The 25,684-nt window shown below is 38.2% G+C and overlaps 1 protein-coding gene across 2 annotated transcripts in view; it reads left to right on the top strand.

Annotated features, from left to right (window-relative positions):
• The first annotated feature begins 671 nt into the window (after nucleotides 1–671).
• LOC113064098 (receptor-type tyrosine-protein phosphatase alpha-like) overlaps nucleotides 672–25,684 on the top strand; it is a 28,949-nt gene continuing 3,936 nt past the window's right edge. The window contains exons 1-21 of one of the 2 annotated variants that reach the window (XM_026234652.1): nucleotides 672–1,067; nucleotides 12,120–12,166; nucleotides 12,733–12,820; nucleotides 13,514–13,885; nucleotides 14,020–14,034; nucleotides 15,913–15,997; nucleotides 16,275–16,348; nucleotides 17,810–17,946; nucleotides 18,187–18,277; nucleotides 18,490–18,566; nucleotides 19,217–19,253; nucleotides 19,343–19,440; nucleotides 19,634–19,753; nucleotides 20,070–20,236; nucleotides 20,779–20,914; nucleotides 21,013–21,162; nucleotides 21,283–21,376; nucleotides 23,045–23,121; nucleotides 24,778–24,912; nucleotides 25,191–25,316; nucleotides 25,428–25,579. In XM_026234652.1, coding sequence (XP_026090437.1) covers nucleotides 12,146–12,166; nucleotides 12,733–12,820; nucleotides 13,514–13,885; nucleotides 14,020–14,034; nucleotides 15,913–15,997; nucleotides 16,275–16,348; nucleotides 17,810–17,946; nucleotides 18,187–18,277; nucleotides 18,490–18,566; nucleotides 19,217–19,253; nucleotides 19,343–19,440; nucleotides 19,634–19,753; nucleotides 20,070–20,236; nucleotides 20,779–20,914; nucleotides 21,013–21,162; nucleotides 21,283–21,376; nucleotides 23,045–23,121; nucleotides 24,778–24,912; nucleotides 25,191–25,316; nucleotides 25,428–25,579 — 2,252 coding nt within the window. In that variant the 5' untranslated portion in view covers nucleotides 672–1,067; nucleotides 12,120–12,145. The remainder of the gene's footprint in view (nucleotides 1,068–12,119; nucleotides 12,167–12,732; nucleotides 12,821–13,513; nucleotides 13,886–14,019; nucleotides 14,035–15,912; nucleotides 15,998–16,274; nucleotides 16,349–17,809; nucleotides 17,947–18,186; nucleotides 18,278–18,489; nucleotides 18,567–19,216; nucleotides 19,254–19,342; nucleotides 19,441–19,633; nucleotides 19,754–20,069; nucleotides 20,237–20,778; nucleotides 20,915–21,012; nucleotides 21,163–21,282; nucleotides 21,377–23,044; nucleotides 23,122–24,777; nucleotides 24,913–25,190; nucleotides 25,317–25,427; nucleotides 25,580–25,684) is intronic. The other variant, XM_026234653.1, reaches the window with a different exon arrangement.

The following is a 25,684-nucleotide window of genomic DNA, read 5'->3' as shown; positions in this document are numbered from 1 at the left end:
TAAAAATAGTTTGGAGTCAGACTATTTCTTTTCTTTTTTTTTTTTTTAATGCTGAATGTCCTCATTGTTATTAATGAAAAGTTTCCCATCCTAAAATTAACAATTATATATATATATATATATATATATATATATATATATTACATATTTATGATGTTAATAAAAATACATAAAAATTGTTTATTATGACAGCTTAGGTCCATTAAATAATGTTAACATACAACTTTTGATTTTAATATTGCATTAGTAAATGTTGAAATTAAACATTATGTTCATAATAACATTCATGTTAACTAATTTAGTTAACAAATGGCATTGTTCATTTTATAGAATAAAAAAAATAAAGAAAATAATTGTTGTTATGATAGAACTGTATTATATTTAGGATGGGAGAGCAATTTAAACCTGATAAACCAGCAAAACATCTTAGACTTGATTAAGATGAGTTTCTTCGCCAAATCCCCGAACACTGAAGAAGACCTGAAGAAAATCCCTGCAGTTAATCTACATTCATGCTTCATTAGAACTCCTCTCAAGACTGCTCTGAAACACGAAATACCGCAACCGACCGCAGGGTGGCGCATTCTACCTAAGCGCCTACTATAATTCCTCTTTCCTGGAAGCAAGGCGTCCGCCAGATGTCGCGCGGCGTGTCTGCGTGGGAAGAGGAGAGGAGGGGCCTGGCCTGGGAATCCGCTGCTTCCCATTCCAGGCGCAGGGGCACAACATGGCGGATTAGGAGGCGAGCGACGCGCCCGGATACAACCAACAAATCGTGGGATACTGATTCCCCGTGTCGCGGAGAAGGCAGGAATATAGGCTTTTCGGAAAGCTAGCGCACACCTTTAAGACTTACCGAGACATGCATTTTGGAGACTAGTAAGCGCCTTATTTGCTTTGCCCCACTCCAAATTGGCTGTCTGTCCGAGATCATTCCTATCACCCAGGCCCCCCACCCCGAACACACTCTCGGTTCCTGGGGTGTGGAGACAGGGGCCGGGGAAGTGGTAAACAATAGCACTTTATCTGGAACATCAGGTTCCGTGGCGCGGGACAGGACTGTCAAGGTGAGTTACATCGCTGCTTCTCTGAATATATCAACAGCGCAAACTTCTGTTTATCGCCACAGTTTGTATGATATCTATCCCTTGTGTAACTAAGGTTTTGTCACGTTAGTGGTTCGTCTAGCCCAAAAAAAACCGAATCCTTTTGTGGCACATCCGAGACTCCGGCGCAGATTTATGTAAGGTTTACGCACCGCGCAAGGGTGTCCTGGGAGCGCATCCAACAATGTTTGAAGCAACGCGAACATTTGCCGAACTAGCTGGGAGGCAAGGAGGGAAAATGAGGGGGTGGGGGGCCTGCCGAGAAAAGAAGGGAGGGGAGAGGAAGAGAGACACGCAAGCTTTTAGTGGAAGTCAGGCAGATTGTGCTCCAGAACGCAGGCGTGATTCCTGACTGGATACAATGAGACCTTATGAAAGATACTTCACTTGACACATCGAGTCAGCGTTAGTGATGGTTGACTGAAGAAAATAAAAAATAAATGTATAACTGGATACAGTGTAGCAGGGTAATTGTTTTTGGTAAATGGTAACAATACAAATTATTAACAAATTATTTTGGTAAATGGTAACAATATTGAATGGTTCAAGACTAAATTTAGTAATCAATATTATTTCTGACGGGATATTATTTTTCTAGCTATATCAATAATTTCTGGACACCTAGCAATATCAGTGTTCACAGACTGGATATATTATAGCACTATAAGTACTTTCTGGCTGGATACATTGTTTACATTTTAATCGGTTTTATTGGATAAATTCTAATAATGCTCATTCTCTCAAACTTGAACACTTTAGCAATTTAAATAGATTCCGAAATAAATTCTGACTGTTAATTGTTTTGGCTGCATAAAATGTAACTATTATTTGTTCCAGACTGGATACGCTGTAGCTATGTACATGTTTTCTGACTGGATACATTGTTTTGATGTATTCTAATGGATACATTCTAGTAATATGAATAATTTCTGAGGGATATATTGTAGCTTTTTGAATGGTTCTGAAGGTGACATATTGTTGCAATATTAATCGGTTTACTAGATATATTAGTATAATAAAATGGTCTCAAAAAAGACATTGTAGCAATGTGAATAATTTCTTACTAGTAAAATATGTTTTCTGACTGGATAAATTGCAACCGTTATTGATTCCAGGCTAGTAAGCTATGTCAATGCTATCTAACTGGATGCATTGTAATGTTAAGAGTGAGTAACTGACTGTTTGTATTGTAACAGTATGAATGATTTCTGACTGGATAAATTGTAACTATTAATAGTTCCAAACTAGACACACTGTAGCTATGTATATTCTGTCTGGATACGTTGTAGCACTATTAATCATCCCAGGCTGGAGACATTATAAACATTGCAACAATAACGGATGGGAAAACAATGGGAGTCCAGTGTGTTAGCGTCACGCGCTGTGGGCGCTGAAAGTGAACATATTGATCAGCGCTTTGTCGCTACATGTTTTTAAAGGGTGGTCTGTGTTTGTGTGTGAAGGGGAGGGAGCTAGTAGATAGGGAGCTTTTGTGGACGTGGGCACAAACACAGGAATTATGTCGCTCAGATGTCCAATCAAGTGCGCTATCAATTGTCTGCACTTAGGTGAAAGTTGCCGTGCTAATTTACCCGCTTTCTGCTTTATAAATCGGAGTTTTGCTTCCACTTGGTCGTCGTTTGCCCGCCACTGTAGTGTGCTAGCATGCCTAGAGAATACTGGATTAAAAATCTAATCACACACTGCACTCGTTCTAGTCTCTTCTGGATATGTCCCTTGAATGAATGGTCACATGTCAAATAAATTAAGGGAATGAATTTCTTAGATTCTCTATATTAAAGGTGTTACAAGGAACGTTTAGTCAGCTGATGCAATGCATCTCATATTTTATTGTACATAAGGGGTATTTGTTGGTTATTGTTGAACCATGGATAATGAATTGTACATTAAAAGATGATTTAATGTTGACAGTCAAGTCAAATCACATTTATTTATACAGTGCTTTTTAGCAGCAGCTTTATAAAGAGAAACAAATATCAGTGTTAATGTAGCAGAATTCATCAGTTTGAAATTTACAGAAACAGCTTGAAATTTAGCTGTGAAGTAGCTTTACTGAAGACAGTCGTGTCATTACTCAGGGACTGTTCAAATTCAGGGTTGATTCAATTCAGTTCAATCACATTGTCGCAGGGTTGAATTTGTGTGTTCAATTATCAAGTGACTTTAAGCAGCTTTACAAAGGCAGACCTGACATTATCCAGCTCAGTTAAGTATATGTTTTTGTGTTCCCATTCGATTGTGTCAGTACATTCAGATAATTTATATTTTTGTCTTTTAAGCCTCAGTCGAGTAAGCCAAAGGCGACAGTGCAAAGAACCAAAACTCAATCAGTTAACTATAAATATGTAAACATAAAATGTAGCATGCAGTGCTTGGACATGCAGATGTAAAAATCCCATCTGAAATCCTGCAGTTCTCAATTCGCTCCAAATCAGGAAAAATATATTTTGTACATTTTTGTTTTAATCTGCATTCTTAACTATTCAGCTGGTGTCGTATATTTGATGTCATCGGTCTAGTCTCACCTTGCTTGGGTTTCTCTTTTGACTCGTCCTGTTTAGACCTGTTATTACCTCTCCCTGCAAGCAGTGAGGTTTTGAAATAGACCTGCACCTTTGGCAAGATGACGCCCTGCAGTTCTCCTGCCGCTTAACTTTTGCAATGATCCAACCGTCTAAGTGAGTAGAGAGATGGCATTACAGCATCTGCAAAATCTGTGTGGGGTTTTGCATTGTAATTAGCACAGGCATTAGGTAATATTTTGAGTAGGCTACTTTCTGACACAATTTCAACAAAGTGCATTTCTGAGGGCTTTTAAAAATCAAAGGGGGCGGGGGGGGGGATGGGTGAAATGCTCGTTTTCACTCAATATCCTGTTAATCTTGAGTACCTATAGAGTAGTACTGCATCCTTCATAACTCCAAAAAGTCTTTAGTTTTATTATATTCATAAGAGAAAGATAGTATGTACCAATTTTTCCCGGAAAAACACGACCGGCTGGAGGTGTGACGTGTGGGCGGAGCTAAAGAATCACGAGCACCAGTAGGCTTTTGCGTTGAGAGCGTTTGGAAGCTGTGACATTACCGTGAAGAAAAAACCATCCAAAACAAACCATGGCTAACAGTCAGATTCAGCGTATATTTATGATCCAGAATCAGATCCAGAGGCTGAAATTGAACGAGCAGCATCAGCACATAGACGTTGGAACAGGGGGGCTGGGGGGGCGGCCGTCCTCCTCCCCGTTTTCCCACCCCATATAAATATACAGATTCTAAATTAAAATGTGTTTGATTTAAGCCTACATTTCAAAATTTTGTGTCAGAAAATGTATTGTTTTTAAGTCTTTCGCACGTACGATCACACAGGTGTAATCAGTCTAGGCTGGTCCCTGGCGCATACGATCAAGTGCATCACATGATCAACTGCTAAATTTAAATGTTGAATTTAGCCAGAGACAGGCGCGCTCAGAGCTGTCATATATCACAACTTTTCAGTGTTTTCAACCACATACTGTTTATTTTAGGTTTCAAACATATAAATTCACATAAGTACAAAAAAAACAATACATTTAGAGTTTGTAAAATACACACTGATGTCTATGGAAGAGGTAATAATAATCCTTTCCATTATAATTCGACACGTTTTATTCATATCAGATACACTTTGTGTAAGTAACTTCAATGTTTACTCTATTCTATTCCCAGTTCACCAGCCACTTACTTTTAGGTATTTCAGGAGAAGTGGATGAATTCACGTGTTGTAAACATAGAGGTTGTAAATCCAACAGATCCGATTCTCTGAACTGCGTCTGCGGCACAAACTAACACGGCGGCGCCCATCGCGCATACAGATCAACTAACGCGATCGTTATAAAGGTGTTTAAACAACAATATACTTCCACTTGCATGAATTTGACAATCGGAATATCAGATATTTCATGCCATAGCTAACACATTTGTGAATATTCTGAATAAAAAAGGAAAAATGACATAAAAGCAGATCATCATTCATTCAGCGCTGTTGCTGCTGCGGTGTGTCACGTGACAAGCAATGACGCGTCACCATGGAAACGCCGCCCCCCCTCTCACAATATAGTTCCCACGTCCCTGCATTAGCAATGACGTCTCTATGTGGTATGTACTGAAACTGTATATATTTGCTTAGCGGTTTTGGAAAATGACTAAGTTCCACTTTGTCGTCTTTTTTTTTTTTTTTTTAAGCTGTACATGTGGAAAGTGCAGTTTGATGACAACATCGCATGTTGTTTACTTGATGTGCTTACGCGCCGATAGCTAAGTTAACAACACAGAGATATTTGAAGCAGTTTTACTCGTGCAGTTTGATGACAACATCGCATGTTGTTTACTCGATGTGCTCACGCGCCGATAGCTAAGTTAACAACACAGAGATATTTGAAGCAGATTTACTCACCGCCTGCGGTTCCAACACACGATCGTGACCCTTTTTCGTTGGGACTGCATTATCCTTAAGAAATAAACGATGTGCAAATCCGGCGTCAAACTGGGCCTTGTTTGTAAAACAAGCATCTTCGAAATGAAGTGAACAAACACAAACACTTGCACAACTCCGTTGATGCTCTGTAAAAATACACTCCATCCACTGGTCCCTTAATGCTGTTTTTTTTTTTTGGTAATCTGTACAGGGTTGTCTTGCCCTGGCAACCAAAAACACACTTCTTTTGTGACATTTCGCGACGCTCTCGCTCTGATCAGTGAATGCCTGTTGTGCTCTCAGTGCTCTGCTATATGGGAGCGCGCGCTCTTCCAGCAGACGTGCCCTTAGGACCCATATAAGGAAATTCCGCTCCATCTAACGTCACACAGAGCCATACTCGAAAAAAACTTTCCGAAACTTGTGACAAACCGGAAGGAGTATTTTTGGAACAGAAATACTCCTTCAAACGTACAACTTAATTTGTCCATGTTTAGCATGGGAATCCAACTCTTTAACAGTGTAAAAAACTCAGTATGCATGAAATAGCATTTCACCCCCCCTTTAAATATAAGTCCTGGGAACCACTTTTATGATATGTATATGCTGATTTTGTGTCCTTGACAGCTGTTGTTCTCATTCACTTTAACTGTTGACTGAGCCAGGATATTGTACCTTTTGTTTAAGAAAGAATGTCATACAGGTTTGAAGTGACACAAGGGGGAGTAAATCATGGCAGTGTTTTTTTTTTATGTTGTTTTTTTTTCAAACACGTTCCCCACCCCCCCCCCCCAGGTTCTGTGTCAAATCTGAGAGAGATACACGAGTTGTGAGAAAGCGCTCTTTCGGAGGTCCACTGTATGTGTGTACTCACTGTGCGGCTCCGTCTGACTGTGTGCTAAATACTGACCTCATCTTTGCCACTTCCTGCCCTCTGTGTGTGTGATGTGGCTAGACCAGAGCATTCTCTGGGAAACCCTGACACAAGACTGCCAGCAATACACTAGATGGGTTAACGTTATCCGTTTACTGTGATTTCAGTAGTAATGGGAGTGGTTAACGATTTCTATCTCTAACTATTATATTGTTTGTGATTCTCAGGTTAACCAACATTCCAGTTTTTTTTTTTTTTTTTTTTTTTTTGCAGATTTTTTTTATTTAAGCCTGCCTTTTTTATTTTGCATAATTTCTTATGGCTTTGTTGGTAAACAGAAGTGGATCAGTTCTGAGCGCTAATAAAATCTTCAGTGATACAGAAACTGTACACTTCTGTTCAAAATTTTGAGATCAGAAAGATTTTTAATGTTTTTGAAAGAATTCTCTTATGCTCACAAAGACTGCATTTATTTGATCAAAATAAGTTAAAAACATAATATCGTGTAACCATAAACTTTTGAACTGTATTCCATGTTTAGAAGAAAAGCTTTTATTTAGCATTAAATTATATACTTTTTTAATAAAAAGTGGGAAGTGGGATGTCGTGGCCTAGTGGTTAGAGAGTTTGACTCCTAACCCTAGGGTTGTGGGTTCGAATCTCGGGCTCCCTGGGCACCGCAGCATAAATGGCTGCCCACTGCTGTGTGTGTGTGTGTGTGTGTGTGTGTGTTCACTGCTGTGTGTGTGTACACTTTAGATGGGTTAAATGCAGATCACAAATTCTCAGTATGGGTCACCATACTTGGCTGAATGTCACGTCACTTTTCACTTTCTGTGCTAATTTTGGCAGGAAATGTGTGAATTACAAGTAATGAAATGAATAGAATGAAAATCCTCCCTTAGCTATTCTGTAATCCGGTAACTTGAGTAATCATTCAATCCCTCTTCTTGTTGCTGGAAGCTGTGCACGGGAAGTCTTGCAGGAATGGTGGGTTGTGTGTGTTGTGAAACACCATCAGGGTTCTTCTTGTGATGGCGGCAGATGCAGTGTCATCCTGCGTGTCCGCTGGGCTGCCCCAGTTTCAGGGAGATGAAGAGGGCCATTGAGATTATTCCTGTCACACTGCACACTCCTCCAGGGTGCAGAACAGCGTATTAATAAACTGTGAATGGGGACAGACAGATACCCATTATCTCTCCTTAGGAAATGCTCTCCGGCTACAGAAAGATCCTCCATTGCATTTATATAGGACCAGTTTCCCTGACCCGAACTCAACTGCAGTGTACACTGTGGAAAAAAATAAAAATAATAATAATCCACTCAGAAATATCTAGGAAATTTCACAAGTAGAAAGACTGAGATTCTTTTGAAACATACTCCAGTAATTTCAACTTCAGAAAATCATTACAGTGTATAAAGTGTGTTTTTACTTAGTTTGCATCTATTTATTTTCCAAAAACTTTGTTTCTGAAGGCATACAGAAAGTAAAATACATCTGTTCGCTATACCTAACAGGTTTGTAGTTCATATAATAGCTGTACTGTTTATTGAGATTGAGGTTTTGCCGTACTGTAAAGGATGTAGAAAATAGGAAAATGTCTGGTTTATTTTCTCAGGCTTGAGAGCTAGACAGATAAAGAGAGCACAAGTCAGCCATTTATAAAAGCACGACTCCTCTGGTATGTGTTTATGTGTTTAGGACTGAACAATTATTCAGTCATCAGTTTTGGCCATTTCAAGGTAGAGAAAGTGTACGTGCAATAATGGATCGCTATCCTGTTGCTGTGTCGTTATTAATGGTGTAAATGTATAGCTTCAAGGGATAATTCACCAAAAAAAGGAAATTCTGCCTTTACATATTCACCCTCATGTCGTTTCAAACCTGTAAGACCTTTATTCATCTTTGGAACACAATTTAAAAAAAATTGAAATCCGAGAGCTCTCTGACCCTCCATAGACAGCAAGGGTCCTACCATAGTCAAGGCACATAGTAAGGAACGTAGTAAGGACACCATCTTTAAAATAGTCCATGTAAAATAGAACCATCAGTGGTTCAACTGTAATTTAAGAATAATTTTTGTGCAGAAATAAAAACTAAAATAATGACTTTATTCTACAATTCTTCTCCAACCTCACCTTAGGCACCAATATAGAGAGTACCGTACAATGATGCATGCGTCGTGGAAATTAATGACAGAAATTTAATTTTTGGTTGAATGATCCCGTCAAGTAGTTATTATTAGCCCAAGCAGAAGAATGTTTTTTCTTATCTCAAGATGTACCTCTGGTCCCTCATTCATTCGACTTTATCGCATGTTTTTAGAATCCTGATTGGTTAGAAAAGTTATATCATACAAAACGTATTAAACTTTTCAATGGGAGTGTAAGTTGCTACTTCTGAACACATGACCTATGCATGAATCACCGCTATTGAGCTTTTATTTTAAAGCAGTGTTGTTCCAAACCAGTGTGACTGCTCTGATTCTGCTCTGTTCCTCATGCAAGACACATCATTATGCTATGAGAATGATTACCATTTACATTTTTGTGTGAACGGTTCCTTTAACAACAAGAACTGTAAAGATCCTGGATTCAAATCTGTTGCAACTGTTAACAGGAACAGTTTGTGCAATAGAGAGGAACGTGCAACCTCTGCTGTAGTGCAAGTATGAAAACCTTCTTTCACGCCAAAGTGCGAAATCTAATGCAATTGAGATTGAACTCTCCCTATAGGATGCAGATATTCTGCACACGCCCAAGTCTGTGTTTTGATTTGTCGTCCTTTAGGAACAAGCCTCTTGGTGGAGCTGGAGACAGGCCATTTGTGCACTTAAAAATAAATGATGTCAGATCCCAGAGGATAACCCCTATTATTGGTGTCATCTATTAGAGGTGCGCCATTTCCTCACGACTCGCTAAGATAATAGCCAGGCCCGACTCATCAGTCTTAAAACAAATAGACGGGGGCAGTTTGCATATGCATATTTGACTGATTCAACAAAAAGTAAAATTATGCAACATCCTGGCACTTTTCCAAAACACTGTTTTGCTTTCCGTGATGTGTTAGTTAGGTGAGGGTGTTGGCGGCTTTTGGGCTGAATGATGGATCTGGCAGGCAATCACACATGCGGCAAAGGAAGGAAGGAAGCAATGTGCTCTCTTGGGTTTACGGCTTTCCTGCCAACTCCAGAAAGGGAGATGGGGACAGATAGAGATCGACGGTGAATGTATGGAGCGGGAGAGGAGAGACGAGACCATCTGTCCCTCTCATCTGAGGGATTCCTGCAGGCTCAGCCAAAAACGACTCCAATCGTTTCAGATTTGCCCTCCACCTGAAGAATGCTCAGCCATGTGCACACTCAGCCTTTAAACAAATTCTTTTTGACAACAAGCTTTTAAAATTCACGTGGTTGGCGGTAGAATAACGGGCATGTGAATGGGCGCTGCGGCGAGGCTGATTTGATTAAATTGTCAGAGATGAACGTGACCGCGAGTGTAACTTCTTTGTATGCAAATGGTCAGCTGTTTGCATTACCTAACTGCGGATTTCCATCCGAATTATCGCGGGAAGATTCGAGGGACACCGATTTACATGTAGCCATTCATAGCTCAAAATGAGCTAAGGCAGCATGACGAACTGAAATGAATGAAGACATTGGCAAAAATGATGTTATCACGCTATTTGTGGTTCTGAGTTTTATTACAGGTGTTCTGAGTGGTTTTTGCGGCTGTTCAGTGGTTGCTAGATTATTTCTTAAGGGCTCAGGTTCCTCTTTCAATATAGACTGCCATTAAAAATTTATATTAAGCAGCACAACTTAATTAAATGAAAGCATGTAAAACTTTTGTTAAATGAGAGCATGTAAATATAAATACTTTAATAACAATTAATATTTCCAGACATATACCATAATATTATAAAAATATAATGATAATTTAAAATAGATATTATAAAAATATAATGAATCATTTTTTGTGCTAGGGCCAGTGACGATGTTGGCAGGGTAAGCATAAATCTGAACTATTGACCCCAGTGGGCTCGCAGACAAAACTCTTATTGTTGAGCCCTTTGAACAACATGAGTGTGAAAAAAAACACAAGTTTCATATTTTGGATGAGCTATACCCATATGAAAGGTCTCTTTATATAAGTCACTGCAATTTCATTTTTCGAATTGTGGTGTGATTATTGAAATTCTTGTGTAAGCTGCTCTTGATGATCCACCAAAAGCTCCTGGCCGGTTATTGGGCATGGTCTGCTGATGTTTAAATGACAGGGGTTCGTGGCTTAGATGCGATTGGAAGCTGTTTGAAGAGCAGCAGTACCACGGATGCTCTAGCTTGATGAGTGCCAGACAGGCTGGATTATTTCAGGATCTGACCCTTCAGATTGGCACAAGGATTATCATGGTTTAGTTAATGAGACACCGTTGAGATTACAGCACGGGTTAGCGGTCAACCTGCTACCCTCTGGAACTTGGCGTCAGATGCTGTGATTATATTTTCACTCCACACATCAAACCATCTCACAACTAAGAGCTTAATTCCCTCGGACCAAATCCGCAGGGAGTTGGATGATTACAGACACTTGGACGTTGCCAGATTAGTGTCGTTTGCTATGGTTTAGATACGTGGCCATGTATGTCTGAATCATGTGTAGAGTTGTAAAAGAGAGGGTATTGCCTTGTATATATTTTTCATATTGCTCTGTATAATCTTTGCAAGTTTTTTTTTAAATAGAGTTCTTGTTTTCATGAATTTAACACCCAATCTAATCCGAATGCATCACATTGACTGCATGAGCTTCACTTCTCTGCTTGATGTGTTAGCCTTAAAGCAATGACTCATTTTCTGACTCAATTTAGAGGTTGTGCACACAATTATGAATGGCCTATAATGCATATTTCATATTTCACTATTCAGTATCATTTTTAATACTGTAAAATTATCATCCAAAATAAATATTAGTTTGATCACACTTTATATTCAGGTCCAACTGCTTCATCATCTTCAAGTTAACTATCAGTAGTAAAGAATGAATGATATCATGTTTGACATTCCTATCCTGTGTGAACAACATCATAAATGTAGGGTGTTGTAGATTTAAAAGTTAAAGCTGCAGTCGGTAACTTTCGACGCTCTAGCGGTTAATAAACAGAACTGCTTGCGTCTTGCGGAAGAACATCGTAGCCGGAACTACTTCTCTCTGTTTATGTCTATGAAGAATCACAAAGGTACTGGGTTACTCCACTGCGGTACCCCCGAAGCAATCTAAAATAGTCCGAATATAAACACTTATTATAGGTGCACCCTAGTGATTCAGGACAAGCTAAAAACACTGTTTGGAAAATGGATTCATGGTGTACTCGCTTATTATATATATTTTTCTACATTTTGAACACAAACAAAGTTACGGACCGCAGCTCTGATTGGTTAGTTTTTACCGGGAGCGATGGAGTTTCTGCAAATGACAATAGGACCACTGGGAGGAGCCAGAGGAGCTTGATTTTTTTCACAGATTATCTGTCTCATATTCTACTGTCAGGACATAATGACAGGTTTAACAAATATGTAAAAAATATATTTTTACAAAAGTTAACTACTGCAGCTTTAATGTTGCTGAGTTTTAACGATAAATTCTTCTTTTCTTTCTTTCATCTACAGGAGATCATTGTGCGGATGAGTGAGTGATGCAAGTTTCGTTTCTCCAGGTAAGTCTATTAATTTGATCCTTGACAAGAGCAGAAGTTCATGTAGCGACAATCCTTTCTAAAAAAGGTTTGGATTTTGGTAGTGCTGGTAAATAGTTAAAGGAACAGTTCACCCCAAAATTACAATTTATCTTGTGAAATGGTTCTTAGTGACTCATAAAATGCAGGTCATGGCAACTGTCACTTAAGTCCAAAAAAATGAATACCCATGCATGGCTCCTGATGATATATTGCCGTCTTATAAAGTGAAACGATCAGTCTGTGCCTGCTACAGTACTCTCTCTATAAATTGACTTGGAAAGAGTTAGATGGATCGCTAGATGTTTGGCAGAGTGCTAAATGTTTTGATGGAGCCTACGATGCTCCATTTACATTGGGGGAGATAAACCCATGAATGGCATACTTATAGAATTCAATGAACAATACACCGGGTTAAGACAATGTAGTTTGATGCAAAAAAAAATTTGACACACTTTACAATTAAATAGTGCTGTGAAATTATAAGACTGAAGACTGAAACATGTCGAAGATTGATTTTGGGTCATGTCTTGTTTACTGTGTTTCAGGGCAGTATGGGTGTGTGTCCCCTGCTCCTGCTACTCCTCGTAGCCTTTGTGGCCCTCAGCACGGCCCAGACACTCCCTGGCCCTTCAGGTAAGGCACTTAATGGAACCCAAAACCTTTGGTTAACACAGTCACTTTTCCTCCATTAGAAAAAACAGATCTAATTACTCTCTACTTATTTTTTGATGGTGAGGTTTTTTTTTTGTTAGTTAGCAACTTATGTCAGCATATTAAACTGAGAAAAGTTATATTTAACCTGGAAGATTCCTATACAGGAGGTTAAAGCAAGCCTACTTTAAAGTTTACCGTTGCAATCCGTCTTCTCCCACGAAAAATGTCAAATATTTTCAGGAATTACCCAGGAATTGCCTGGAGGAAATGGCATTTCCTTACACACCTGATTTTGGTTTGTGAGATACTCTACTTTCACCTGTTAGCGTTGAGATCCCAAACTTCCTTTAAACATACAATGCCTTTTAAAAGACTGAGGTTGATAAGAATTTTAAAATGTTGTTGAAAGAAGTCACACATACAGTAAAAATTTTTTAAAATAACTGTTTTCTATTTTAATATAGTAACAATTTATTTATTCCTGTGATGGCAAAAAGGAATTTTCAGCAGTCTTCAGTGTCACATGATCCTTCAGAAATCATTCTTATGTGCTGATTTGCTGCTCAAGAGACATTTCTTATTATTGTCAATGTTGAAAAATCGTGCTGGTAAATTTTTTGTTTTTTATTTTTGGGATTCTTGGATGAAAGCTTTAAAATCTCTCTCTCTCAGGTACAGTCCTGACTAACGAACCTACACACCCTCCTTCCACATCACCCGCTACATCCATCCAGGATCCCATATCATCCACCCCATCTGCGGCACCGTCTCCTGAACTTGTAACACCAGGACTCAATGACTTCATGGGCGTGGGGACCCCAGAGGCTCCTACTGGCCCTCCTCTTGTTGTCCCTTCAACTGTGCCTGTCTCTACCGAGGCATCTGCTGTGTCCCCGGCCCTCACCACTGTCAAGACTACAGTTTTATCTACATCAGAGCCCCCTACACCTGAGCCAACACCCACTCAGCCAACTTCAGAGCCTGAGACAGACACTCCATCGGCCCCTACAGATGCCACCACAGCTGACATCAGCAAGCCTCCAGGTACCATTAGTCTCTTTGTTCAATTTGAAACCGACTGAACCGTTCTTTCATCCTAGTCTTTTCCAACTATTTGTAAAGAGCTGCTTACACTTTCTATTGCTGTTGTGTCTTTCTGTTTTTCTCATGTAATGAAGATGATGATGGGCAAGGTGAGTTTGTTACCTTTTTCACTAAAATTTTCATGCAGAATGAATTTGTTTACTAGTTTACTAGTAGCCATGGATTACACAACTGTTTAGAGTTTAAGTCACTGGTCCAAATATATTAGTCCCATGGTCTGTTTAAAACCGATATACAGACAATGATGTCACATTTAGATCTTAAAGAGCCACACAGATGGGAAATCAAAAATGACCTGTATTACAGTGTATGATGTAGCTGTCCATCAGTGTAAACAATGTGCAAAGTAATTAAACCAAAAAGTACACGAAGTTATTGGCTTCTAAAGTAAGGAGTCGACTGAATCGCTGAAACGAGTCGTTATAGATTTCAAATCTTTTGCCCATCTCTATGTACGTCACTAGGAACACTTTGCATAATAATCTCCGCCTACAGTCTTGGGAGAAACAGAACTCTGACCTGCCCCCCCCCACACACAGACGCTCTGGTTGGTGTGATAGCATCATGTCGAGGAGACAGTGTGTTTTTAATTGTAAAGGCAAGTTTGTTTTATTTTCACTGCCAAAGAATGAAGATCAGAAGAACCAATGGCTAAAATTCATTTTCACCACAATACCAGAGCAGTACAACAAATCCCTTTTGTTGTGTTCACAACATTTCACTGATGACTGCTTTTCTAATCTCGGTGAGTACAGCGGGATTTTCAAAGCATTTGGCCATAAAAGATGGTTCATTACCAACTTTATTTAGACCAACGAGCATCTCCGAATCACAACGCGAAGTATGATTATGAAGTTATGTGTTTGTTTTCTCCCGAGCGTCTTATCAGTATGTGTGCTGTCTGCAGCCTTTCTCTGCGCTGATTTTCATTTACAAACACGTCATTAAAATGAAGTGTAACTCCGTGAATACTCAACGAAGAGGCATGAGAGAGATATCTATAGAAAGCTTGACATGTCTGCTTTAAAACTAAACAAGTGCTGCCGAAAACAGATATTCTGTGATAAAGTAATCCATATGAAAACAACGCGATGTCTGTTTTTCACGTCTCCCTTCATTATATCTAATGTGACCATGACCCCACGCTGAATGCGCTATTCAGATTCAAACTGAAGCGCGCGGCTTGAATACGCACACACAGAAGAAAAAGCAGCGAGACTGTTCAAGTTTTTTATTTTACTGTTTGCTTCGCGGTGAGAGGAATAAGACATAATTCACCCCAAACAGATGCTAACGCATAGTTTACCGTGGAGGTGTGTGCGGAACAACCAATCCAAACTGCTTATGTTAGTTGACCAATCAGAACACAGTATGCTACCGAAAGGTGGGGTTTAAGGAAACTGAATCTTTTGAACAGCTTCGCGCGAACCGTTTGGGGATCTCTGAGAATTGAGGTAATTTTAAAATGATATTTTGACAAAATGACAATGTTTTTTTTTACCTTGGATGGATTTAAACTTAATGTACAGGACTTATAAACAGTGATAGGAAGCTTAGAATTTTCATCTTACTGGCTCTAAATAAAGAAGGAAACAAAAATAATTGATGAATTAAGGGGTTATTTGAATGTTTTTGAAAGAAGTCTCTTATGCTCAACAAGACTGCATTTATTTGATAAAAAAAAATAAAGTAAAAGCTGTAATATTGTGAAAAAATATTATAGTTCAAAATAACTTTTCTATTTTAATATCCTTAAAAATATAATTCATTCCTGTGATGGCAAAGCTGAATCTTCAGCAGTCATTACTCCAGGCTTTTTTCAGATTTTGTGCTCAAAAAACATTTGTATTATAAGTGTAAGAAAAAAGATATGCTGCTTTCAATTTTTTTGTGGAATTTTTAAGGGGTTCTTTAGTATCAGTGTTTCTTTTTTTATGTTTTTAAAACTCATTTTGTCCTCAACTCAGATGACACTGCGATCATGGCGGTGATGGTTGCCCTGTCCTCTCTGCTGGTCATTGTCTTCATCATCATTGTCCTGTATATGCTCAGGTGAGTCCCAGTTTTCAGAAACTTTCAGCTGTTCATTCGGTACAAAAAGTGCTCCGTGCATAGATTCCAGCTCAGAAAACTACATAAAGATTTATAAGTTACAAGCAAAGCATAGAAGAACCAGCATACACATACACATGCACAGTCTTATAGAACAGATGAGAGTTCAGAAAGCTCCATTCATCAGGAAACCTACAACGGCTGCAGGGAGCCACGAGGCTGAATTGTCCAGTTACTATGGTAATGATTGGCTTTTTGTTCCGCTCTTTTGTCGCAGGTTTAAGAAGTACAAGCAGGCAGGGAGCCACTCCAATTCCTTCCGCCTGACCAATGGCAGAGCTGACGACACAGGTAGGAATTAGAGATAGTGTATGTCTTAGAGTGTATGGCTTTCTAGGGATCAGAGTGTATGTCTTTCTGTCAACGCTCTTGGGAATTTTGGTCCTTAAAGGGGGGGTGAAATGCTCATTTTCACTCAATATCCTGTTAATCTTGAGTACCTATAGAGTAGTACTGCATCCTTCATAACTCCAAAAAGTCTTTAGTTTTATTATATTCATAAGAGAAAGATAGTCTGTACCGATTTTTCCCGGAAAAACACGACCGGCTGGAGGCGTGACATGTGGGCCGAGCTAAATAATCACGAGCGAGAGTAGGCTTTTGCGTTGACCGCGTTTGGAAGTTGTGACATTACCGTGAGGAAAAAAAACATAATCCAAAACAAACCATGGCTAACAGTCAGATTCAGCCGTTTATTTATGATCCAGAATCAGATCCCGAGGCTGAAACTGAACGAGAGCAGCAGCAGCAACGACTCGCTCCGAGCGGGGCTCGAACCCGAGTCTCCGATGGGAGGGGACGCACTAACAAGGAGGCAGAGATATTTGAAGCAGTTTTACTCACCGCCTGCGGTTCCAACACACGATCGTGACCCTTTTTCCTTGGGATTGCATCATCCTTAAGAAATAAACGATACGCAAATCAGTTGTCAAATTGGGCCTTGTTTGTAAAACAAGCATCTTCGAAATGCATCTACACAAACACTTGCACAACTCCGTTGATGCTCTGTAAAAATAAACTCCATCCACTGGTCCCTTAATGCTGTTTTTTTTTTTGGTAATCTGTGCAGGGTTGTCTTGCCCTGGCAACCAAAAACACACTTCTTTTGTGACTTTTCGCGATGCTCTCGCTCTGATCAGTGAATGAATGTCTGTGCACAGCCTCTCAGTGCTCTGCTATACGGGAGCGCGCGCTCTTCCGGGAGAAGTGCCCTTAGGACCCATATAAGGAAATTCCGCTCCATCTAACGTCACACAGAGCCATACTAAAAAAAAACTTTCCGAAACTTGTGACAAACCGGAAGGAGTATTTTGGGAACAAAAATACTCCTTCAAACGTACAACTTAATTTTTGAAACTTTGTCCATGTTTAGCATGGGAATCCAACTCTTTAACAGTGTAAAAAACTCAGTATGCATGAAATAGCATTTCACCCCCCCTTTAAAAGTAGCGAATAAATAAAAGTTACAATTAAAAGACATTGATGGATGCAATGCTAGTGTCAGCTGTTGATTGCATCATTTTTGAAACACATGAAAGTTTTTTTTTTTTAGCTTTTTTCCTTGAATTGTATTGTTTTGCCCCCTACTGGCCATCGTGAACACAACATGGATAAAGGACAAATTGCAAGTCCTTTTTAAAATATTACATTTACAAAAAAAAAAAAAGGTTTGCCTTTAACATGTATATTTCTTTTTATTCACTCTGTTTCTTCCCTGTTCCTTACACCTCCTTTCCTTACACTATTTAATAGAGCTTTCGAGTGTGCCGCTTTTGGCTCGCTCTCCTAGTACCAACAGGAAGTACCCGCCCCTTTCCATCGACAAGCTGGAAGAGGAAATGAACCGCCGAATGGCCGATGACAATAAACTCTTCCGGGAAGAATTCAACGTAGGTCCACAAACAAACACATAAACATAGTGCTCTAAATCATGAATGGACAGATCAGAGTCCTGACTCGAAATTTCACCATATTTAGAATGACCCCCCAAAAATCTGCCATCTGAACTACATAAAATTTCCCAAATAGAGTGTATTTAGGCAGATAAATCTGTGGTGTTGGTGTGTATCTCCTCGTGATGCTCTCGGCCCGTGTGAACTTGTAGGATTGACTGTTTCTTTGCTTTGCAGTCGTTGCCTGTATGTCCTATTCAGGCCTCATGTGATGCTGCCTCGAAGGAGGAGAATAAGGAGAAGAACAGATATGTCAACATCCTGCCCTGTAAGGCTTTCCCACAACTTATCTCCAAACCAGAGCTGATAACGCATGCTTTTACCAGAGCTACAAGGCCTACAAAAGAGTTCATTATGTTAAAATGGCTGTAATACATATAACAATAATGCTGTGAGCCTTATCATCTTTTTTTCATAGTTTATGTGTCAAACTGCCCTTTTTTTATCCCTTTTTGTTTTATTTTTCACATCTTTTCTCAGATGATCATTCTAGGGTGCATCTGACGTCTTTAGAGGGTGTTCCAGACTCAGACTACATCAACGCTTCCTACATAAATGTAAGCCTCACACGCTAGTCATAAGCAAAATTCTGGCTGATCATTTTTATTTTAAAATTTGATACAATTTTGTTTAAATTAATTAAAAAGAAATCCCTAAAACATAAAATTAGTTTTTTTTTTATAGTAAAGTACATTTTGAATTGTGTTACTTTTGTATTATTACATAATCTATTAAAGTATTTATTAATATTTTAAAATTGAATTTTGTTTTTCTCCATTCAGTTTTAAGGTTTAATTTTAGTTGACATTTTTAAATGAGTTTTAGTAATTTTGATGCTTCAGCTTAAACTGTTTCAGTTAGATGCCGAGGCAACCTTTTTAATTTTCATTTAAGCTGAAAGTTTTTAAACTATTAAGTATATTTTTATTTTATTGCCGCTTCATTTAAATTACTAAATTTTTTTGATAATTTTAGTTTTAGTTTAGTTAATAATAACAACACATACAGATTTGTTGAAGATTACAATTAACTTATTTATGTTTTTAAAGATTAATTTTAAGTTAAGTATTAGAGGAAATGTCATCTAAATGTAAAAAATAGAGAAATATGATGCTTAAATTCTTAATAAGAATCCCTTATAATTAATGTTAAAACTCAAATGAACAGGACCGTGTCACTTTTTCACACAAAAAATGTTTTTCTTCAGGGATACCAGGAGAAAAACAAATTTATTGCTGCACAAGGTAAACAAAATTTGTATAAATGTATAAATACCATTGCATTTATTAACCAACAACTAAATAAAAGCTAAACTCAAGATTTTTCATTGTAGGTCCAAAGGAGGAAACGGTCAATGACTTCTGGAGGATGATCTGGGAACAGAACACTGCCACCATAGTCATGGTGACCAATCTGAAAGAGAGGAAAGAGGTAAATGCCACAAGAAATCTATTTAATGTAGGCTAGTGTCAAAGGAGAAGTAAGCTGATCTTTGATTTTACAGCCTCGGCTCTTATCGCGGTCTCGCATAATGGAGTGCAACTTTGTGGAAGATGGGCGTTAATAAAGATGTATGATCACTGCAGTGATGCTGATTATGATAGATTGTGTTTCATATCTGCAGTGTAAATGTGCTCAGTACTGGCCCGACCAGGGATGCTGGACCTACGGAAATATCCGCGTGTCAGTGGAGGACATGATGGTTCTGGTTGACTATACCATCCGCAAGTTCTGCATTCAGCAGGTAAGAAGTGTAGACAACAATCATTAGTGGTTGAGCAATATATTTGACAGGTTGATTACATGGTTGTTTTTTGGCATTTTGAAATGATTGGAACTGGATGATAAATGTACTCATTTGGCCTAATAAAAGAAGTGCTAGCGCCCTCTTGTGTTACAATATACCAGTAGTCTTAATCATTGATGATGTGGGTTTTTGGGTGATTCTTTGAATAGTTCCAGTTTAAAAAAAAAAAACAATTCGGAGAAGGCTGTTATTACAAAAGTACTGTTGAACTCTTGTTTAGTGAATGAAGACAATCTCTGTTGGGTGTGTTTAGGTGGGTGATGTGTCCGGTAAGAAGCCTCAGAGGCTGGTCACACAGTTTCACTTCACCAGCTGGCCTGATTTCGGGGTTCCTTTCACTCCCATTGGCATGCTGAAGTTCCTTAAGAAGGTCAAGACCTGCAATCCACAGTATGCTGGACCCATAGTGGTTCACTGCAGGTAAAGAGCTTTTTATCTTCTGTGTATGTGCACAACGGCCATTCAGATGTTTAGATGTTTTACTTTTTCAGCAAGGTTGCATTCAATTAATCAAAAGACATTTATAATGTTACAATAAATGCTGTTCTTTTAAACCTTCTATTCATCAAATAGTCCTGGGGGAAAGTAAGATTTGTACAAAAATTTCAAACAGTGCAAATGTTTTCAACATGTTTCTTGAGCAACAAACCAGCATATTAAAATGATTTCTGACACAGAATAATAGAGTAAAGGCTGCTAAAAAAAAAGGCAGCTTTTCACTGAAATTAATTTCATTTTTAGAATATACTAAAATAGGAACAGAAATTTTGAATTGTAATAATATTTCACTATTTTACTGTTTTACAATATTTTAGATCAAATAAATGCAGCCTTGCTGAGCATAAGATAATGCTAAAACATTTAAAAATATATACAAAAAAAGTAAAGACCCAAAACATTTTAAAAGTAGAATGTGTGAGCAGTTTTTCTGAAGGTTTGTGATTTTCATCTGTTTATCTCAGTGCGGGTGTCGGCAGGACGGGGACCTTCATCGTGATAGATGCTATGCTGGACATGATGGGGGCGGAGAGAAAGGTCGACGTCTTCGGATTCGTCACACGGATCAGAGCCCAGCGCTGTCAAATGGTCCAAACCGATGTGAGTTTATAGAAAACCTCTCATTAAAGTCATAATACAACTGTATTAGGTATTCTGGCTCCAAATACTCCTCTCCCACCCTCCCTCTCTCCTTACAGATGCAGTATGTGTTTATATTCCAAGCTTTGCTAGAGCACTACCTGTACGGAGACACAGAGTTAGAAGTGACGTCTCTGGAGTCTCACCTGAATAAGCTGTACGCTCCTTTACCTGGAGCTGGCTGTGGAGGCCTGGAGGCAGAGTTTAAGGTGGCACAAACAGCTTTTTTTATTTTCTCTTTTTCTTGCTTTTTTGGAAAATATATTGTTCTGGGACCATGTTGTTTTTCTCGTGTTCTATTTTAATTATTATCTTTTTCTGTCTTTTAGAAGCTTACCTCCATTAAAATCCAAAATGACAAGATGAGAACAGGAAACTTGCCTGCCAACATGAAGAAAAATCGTGTTTTGCAAATCATTCCATGTGAGTTGTGCATCAATGTTTAATAATCGGATTGTGAATTGTGAGAATATATTTTGAATAATCAAAATCACGTTACCTTTAATATGTTAGAGGTAGACATGTGCCAGTATTCGGTAATGCAATATATTACTGTAATTAATATGTAGGTATTGTTACCGTGGGCACTGCTAAAAACCATGAATAATTATATATTATAAATTATCCATAATTTGGAATGCATTTTAAGAATACTTTTCCCATCGACTGGTCAAAATGCACAACACAGCTGTATGCTGCTACAGTGTGCTCTGATGTAAACAAGCACACATGAGAAGCACATGGAGAAACACTTGAGAGAGGTATTGAATGAAAGCACATTCACTCTCTCTGACAGCAGATGGTGCTAAACTTCAGAAAATGCAGCCTTTGCTCGGAAACCCCATAAATAAAACAGCTGCTACTTTCTAAAATGTATTTAAATAGCCAGTCAAGTTTGTGGATTATGTGTTCATCACAGTCCCAAATACTTATATATTTAGACTTTAATCTGGACTACAACGTGCCCTAGATATTGTTTTAAACTGTTTTGATTCTTTATTGTTAATTCACACTTCATTAGTTAACATTAGTTAACTCATTAGTTAACAAACTGCCAATAAAAAAATTCTGCACATTCATTAATCTTAGGTATTCCGATATTTAATGTTACATTGTTAAAACTGAAGGTTGCAACTGTGTTATTTAATGAGCTAACATGAACTAAAACTTCTGTAGCAAATGCAGCTTGCTCATTGTGAATGCTAATGGTTAACTAATGAGGTCTTATTGTAAAGTGATACCTATGGGTCTTTATAGTTCTTTTGCACTTTAATCTGTGTGAATTTTTTTTACTTTATATATTTTTTCTGTATTTCATTATTGTATTTAAATATTCCGTTATTTTTGTTATAAGAAAAAAAGTTATTAAATCTATTATACTGTACTATGACCACTTTTTTAAAAATTTAATTTAAATTTAGAAATTTAAATACCATGATAATACCGTAAACCTTGATAAGAACAAGAGCAATTAATCACAACATGAAAATTAGATACCGGCATATCCCTAATTAGAGGTCAGTAGCACACACACGTTTGTTTTTGTGAAATGGTTTTTATACTGTAGAAACTGTATATTCTATCGCCCTTCACCAACCCTACACCTAACACTAACCCTCACAGGAAACTTTGTGCAGTTTTACTTTCTCAAAAAAACTCATTCTGTATGATTTATAAGCGTTTTGAAAAATGGGGACATGGGTTATGTCCTCATAAGTCACCCTCTCCTTGTAATACCTGTGTCATACCCATGTCATTATACAGAGTTGTGTCCTGATATGTCACAAAATAATGCACACACACACACACACACACACACACACACAGACACATTAAGATGCAAAATTAAGCAGTTATTTTCAAATCAGCATATTACAATGATTTTTTTTTTTAAGATCGTGGGACACTGAAGACTGTAGTAATGATGCTGTATATTCAGTTTTGCTATCACGGCAATAAATTACATTTTAAAATATATTCAGATAGAAGAATTGTAACTTTATTGTATAACTTTATCCTTTCACAAGTTATTTGGCAGCTGCTTTTTTCCAAAGTGAGTTTTATCAGGAAGTGCATTCCTGTCTCTTTCAGATGAGTTTAACAGAGTGATCATCCCTGTAAAACGAGGGGAGGAGAACACCGACTACATCAACGCCTCTTTTATAGATGTGAGTGCAACCGGTCTGACCTCAAGCCAACGTTTACTCCCAACTAACTGTGATATTGCTCAGTGGAGCCTGAAGGTTATGCAACAGTATTCCACGCTCTGTCGAGAGTCCACACAAATGAGCTTTTCTTTTCTTTTAGGAGTGGTTTAAACACATTTTTCTGTCATGTAGTTATACGGACGCCCATGCTGAGATCAGGAGCCTGGACGGTGAACGTTGTCATATAAATATATTTATTTATTCTGTACCAAAAAGTGTTAGTATTACAAACTCTTTTAAAATTAGCTGATGCTGAGTGTCTAAGGTTCAGATCAGTCTTTTAGGATGTTGCATGACGATAAGCATGTTTGCCTTAGAAGACAGCTGCCTAAGTAAGCAGTAGGCATTGAGGCAGCTCACTAGGTTTTTGGGACAGACCTCATGGGTTCATGCAGATCAGTGAGAGTGGGGTAGCTTTGTTTTGGATAAATGCCCTTTCACTTCTGTGGCTGAAGCACTTAATCAAAAGGTAATCAAACAGAGAAAAAAACTTCTCCGGTGCTGCTATAATGGAAACCAAAGTTGCTTTGCAATCTGGAAGATAACTATACTGATGAACAAAAGCCTGTTTTGTCTTAATTTTTTGCCTTTATAGTGTACATGCCACCGGCACAAATAAATCCAATTATGACTGCCAAAAGAGTGCTGGAAATCTAAAATATGCAGCATTGTGGACTATGATTGCTTTTAATAAACCATTAATATAGTCATCATGTGCATTGCTGTTCACAAGTATGGGGTCAGTATTTTTTGGGGAAAGAGAAAGGATTAACATACTTTTATTTAGCAAAGATTCATTAAATTGGTCAAAAGTGACATCAAAGATATTTGAAATGTTACAAAAGATATTTAATAAATATATATATTTTTAAAAGCTGTTCCTTTGCTTTTCATTTCTATTAATCAAAAATCATTACAGTTTCGAAAACAATGTTTCAGAGTTGCAACCGTTTTCAACATTGATAATAATAAATGTTAATATTACTACATAGCATCACAGGAATAAATTGCATTTGAAAATATCTTAACATTAACATTCCACCATATTACAGTTTTTACTGTGTTATAAAATAAAATAAATGCAGCCTACCCTTTTAGGGGACACCTCACTACTCTATCAACAAAGGGTTAATCTGAGATTTGTCAGGCTCGCTCTACCGGATGTATTACTTTGAGATGGAAGGATTTTAAACCACCACCTACTTCTATGTAAATAAAAAAAAGTGTCATCTTATGTACCTTTGGAAATAATTGCATTTCCTTTGAAAAAGCGTCTTTCTTATTTGGGCATAATAGGACAGAACGCTTAGATATCATCTAACTTTTTATGCTTTTTCGTTTAATTTTATTTACAGCTTATTTGGGGCATGTTATAAGTCAGTGTATACAGGAATGATCTATTCAGATTATATGTTGTGTTTAATTTCAGTAAAACCTAATAAACATAATGTTCAATAAATGCAGCCTTGCTGAGGATAAGAATTTATTTCAAAAACATTATAATCTTACTGACCCTAAACTTTTGATTGGTAGTGTATATCCACAATTACTGATGCCCATTTTATACAAAGGTATAAAGTAGACATTCTGTGTGTGTGTGTGTGTGTGTGTGTGCAGGGTTATAGGCAAAAGGACTCCTACATGGCATGTCAGGGACCTCTGCAGCACACTATTGAGGACTTCTGGAGAATGATCTGGGAGTGGAGAAGCTGTTCTATTGTTATGCTGACCGAGCTGGAGGAGAGAGGACAGGCAAGTTCACATGCTTTCTCTCTTTTGTAGCATATATGATCATGCTAACTCTGTTTTTAGAGTTGTCAGTTTGATGTGGAGCAGTTGTGACCAAATGGCTAGAGAGTCAGACTTATAACCCAAAGGTTGCGGGTTCGAGTCTCAGGTGTGGGGAAGTGACATGTCACTTCACTCACTCACTTATAGTTAAAGATCTGGGACAGTAACAGAAAAATGTCAACCCACCTGTTGTGACTGAAAAAAAAAAATCATATCTGTCTGTTCCCCACTATCTGCAGGAGAAGTGTGCGCAGTATTGGTCTAGTGATGGTGTGATGGTTTGCGGGGACATCTCTATTGAGTTGAAGAGGGAGGAGGAAAGTGAAAGTTACACTGTTAGGGACCTCCTCGTCACCAATAACAGAGTGAGTCCATGTTAGAGGATCTCCTGAAAGAGACTTATGCGTCTTTTATCACTGTATTTTAATGTTTGCCATTACTGTAATTCCCGTTCTCATTTCACTTTCTCTCTGCAGGAAAATAAGTCTCGGGCTGTGAGGCAGTTTCATTTCCACGGCTGGCCAGAGGTGGGCATCCCGTCTGACGGGAAGGGTATGATCAACATCATCGCTGCCGTTCAGAAACAGCAGCAGCAGTCTGGAAACCACCCAATCACTGTGCACTGCAGGTAAGCCACACCTACTCCTCTAGCCAATCAGGAGCCCCGAAACATGAAACTTCATTTAGCATAATTTGTATTAATATATTTGTGTGTGTATATATATATGTATTT

Source organism: Carassius auratus, chromosome 46 (genome assembly GCF_003368295.1).
Source record: "Carassius auratus strain Wakin chromosome 46, ASM336829v1, whole genome shotgun sequence".
Lineage (NCBI taxonomy): Eukaryota > Metazoa > Chordata > Actinopteri > Cypriniformes > Cyprinidae > Carassius > Carassius auratus.
Note: the sequence above shows the minus strand (reverse complement) of the source record. Positions and strands in the feature narration are given on the sequence as shown.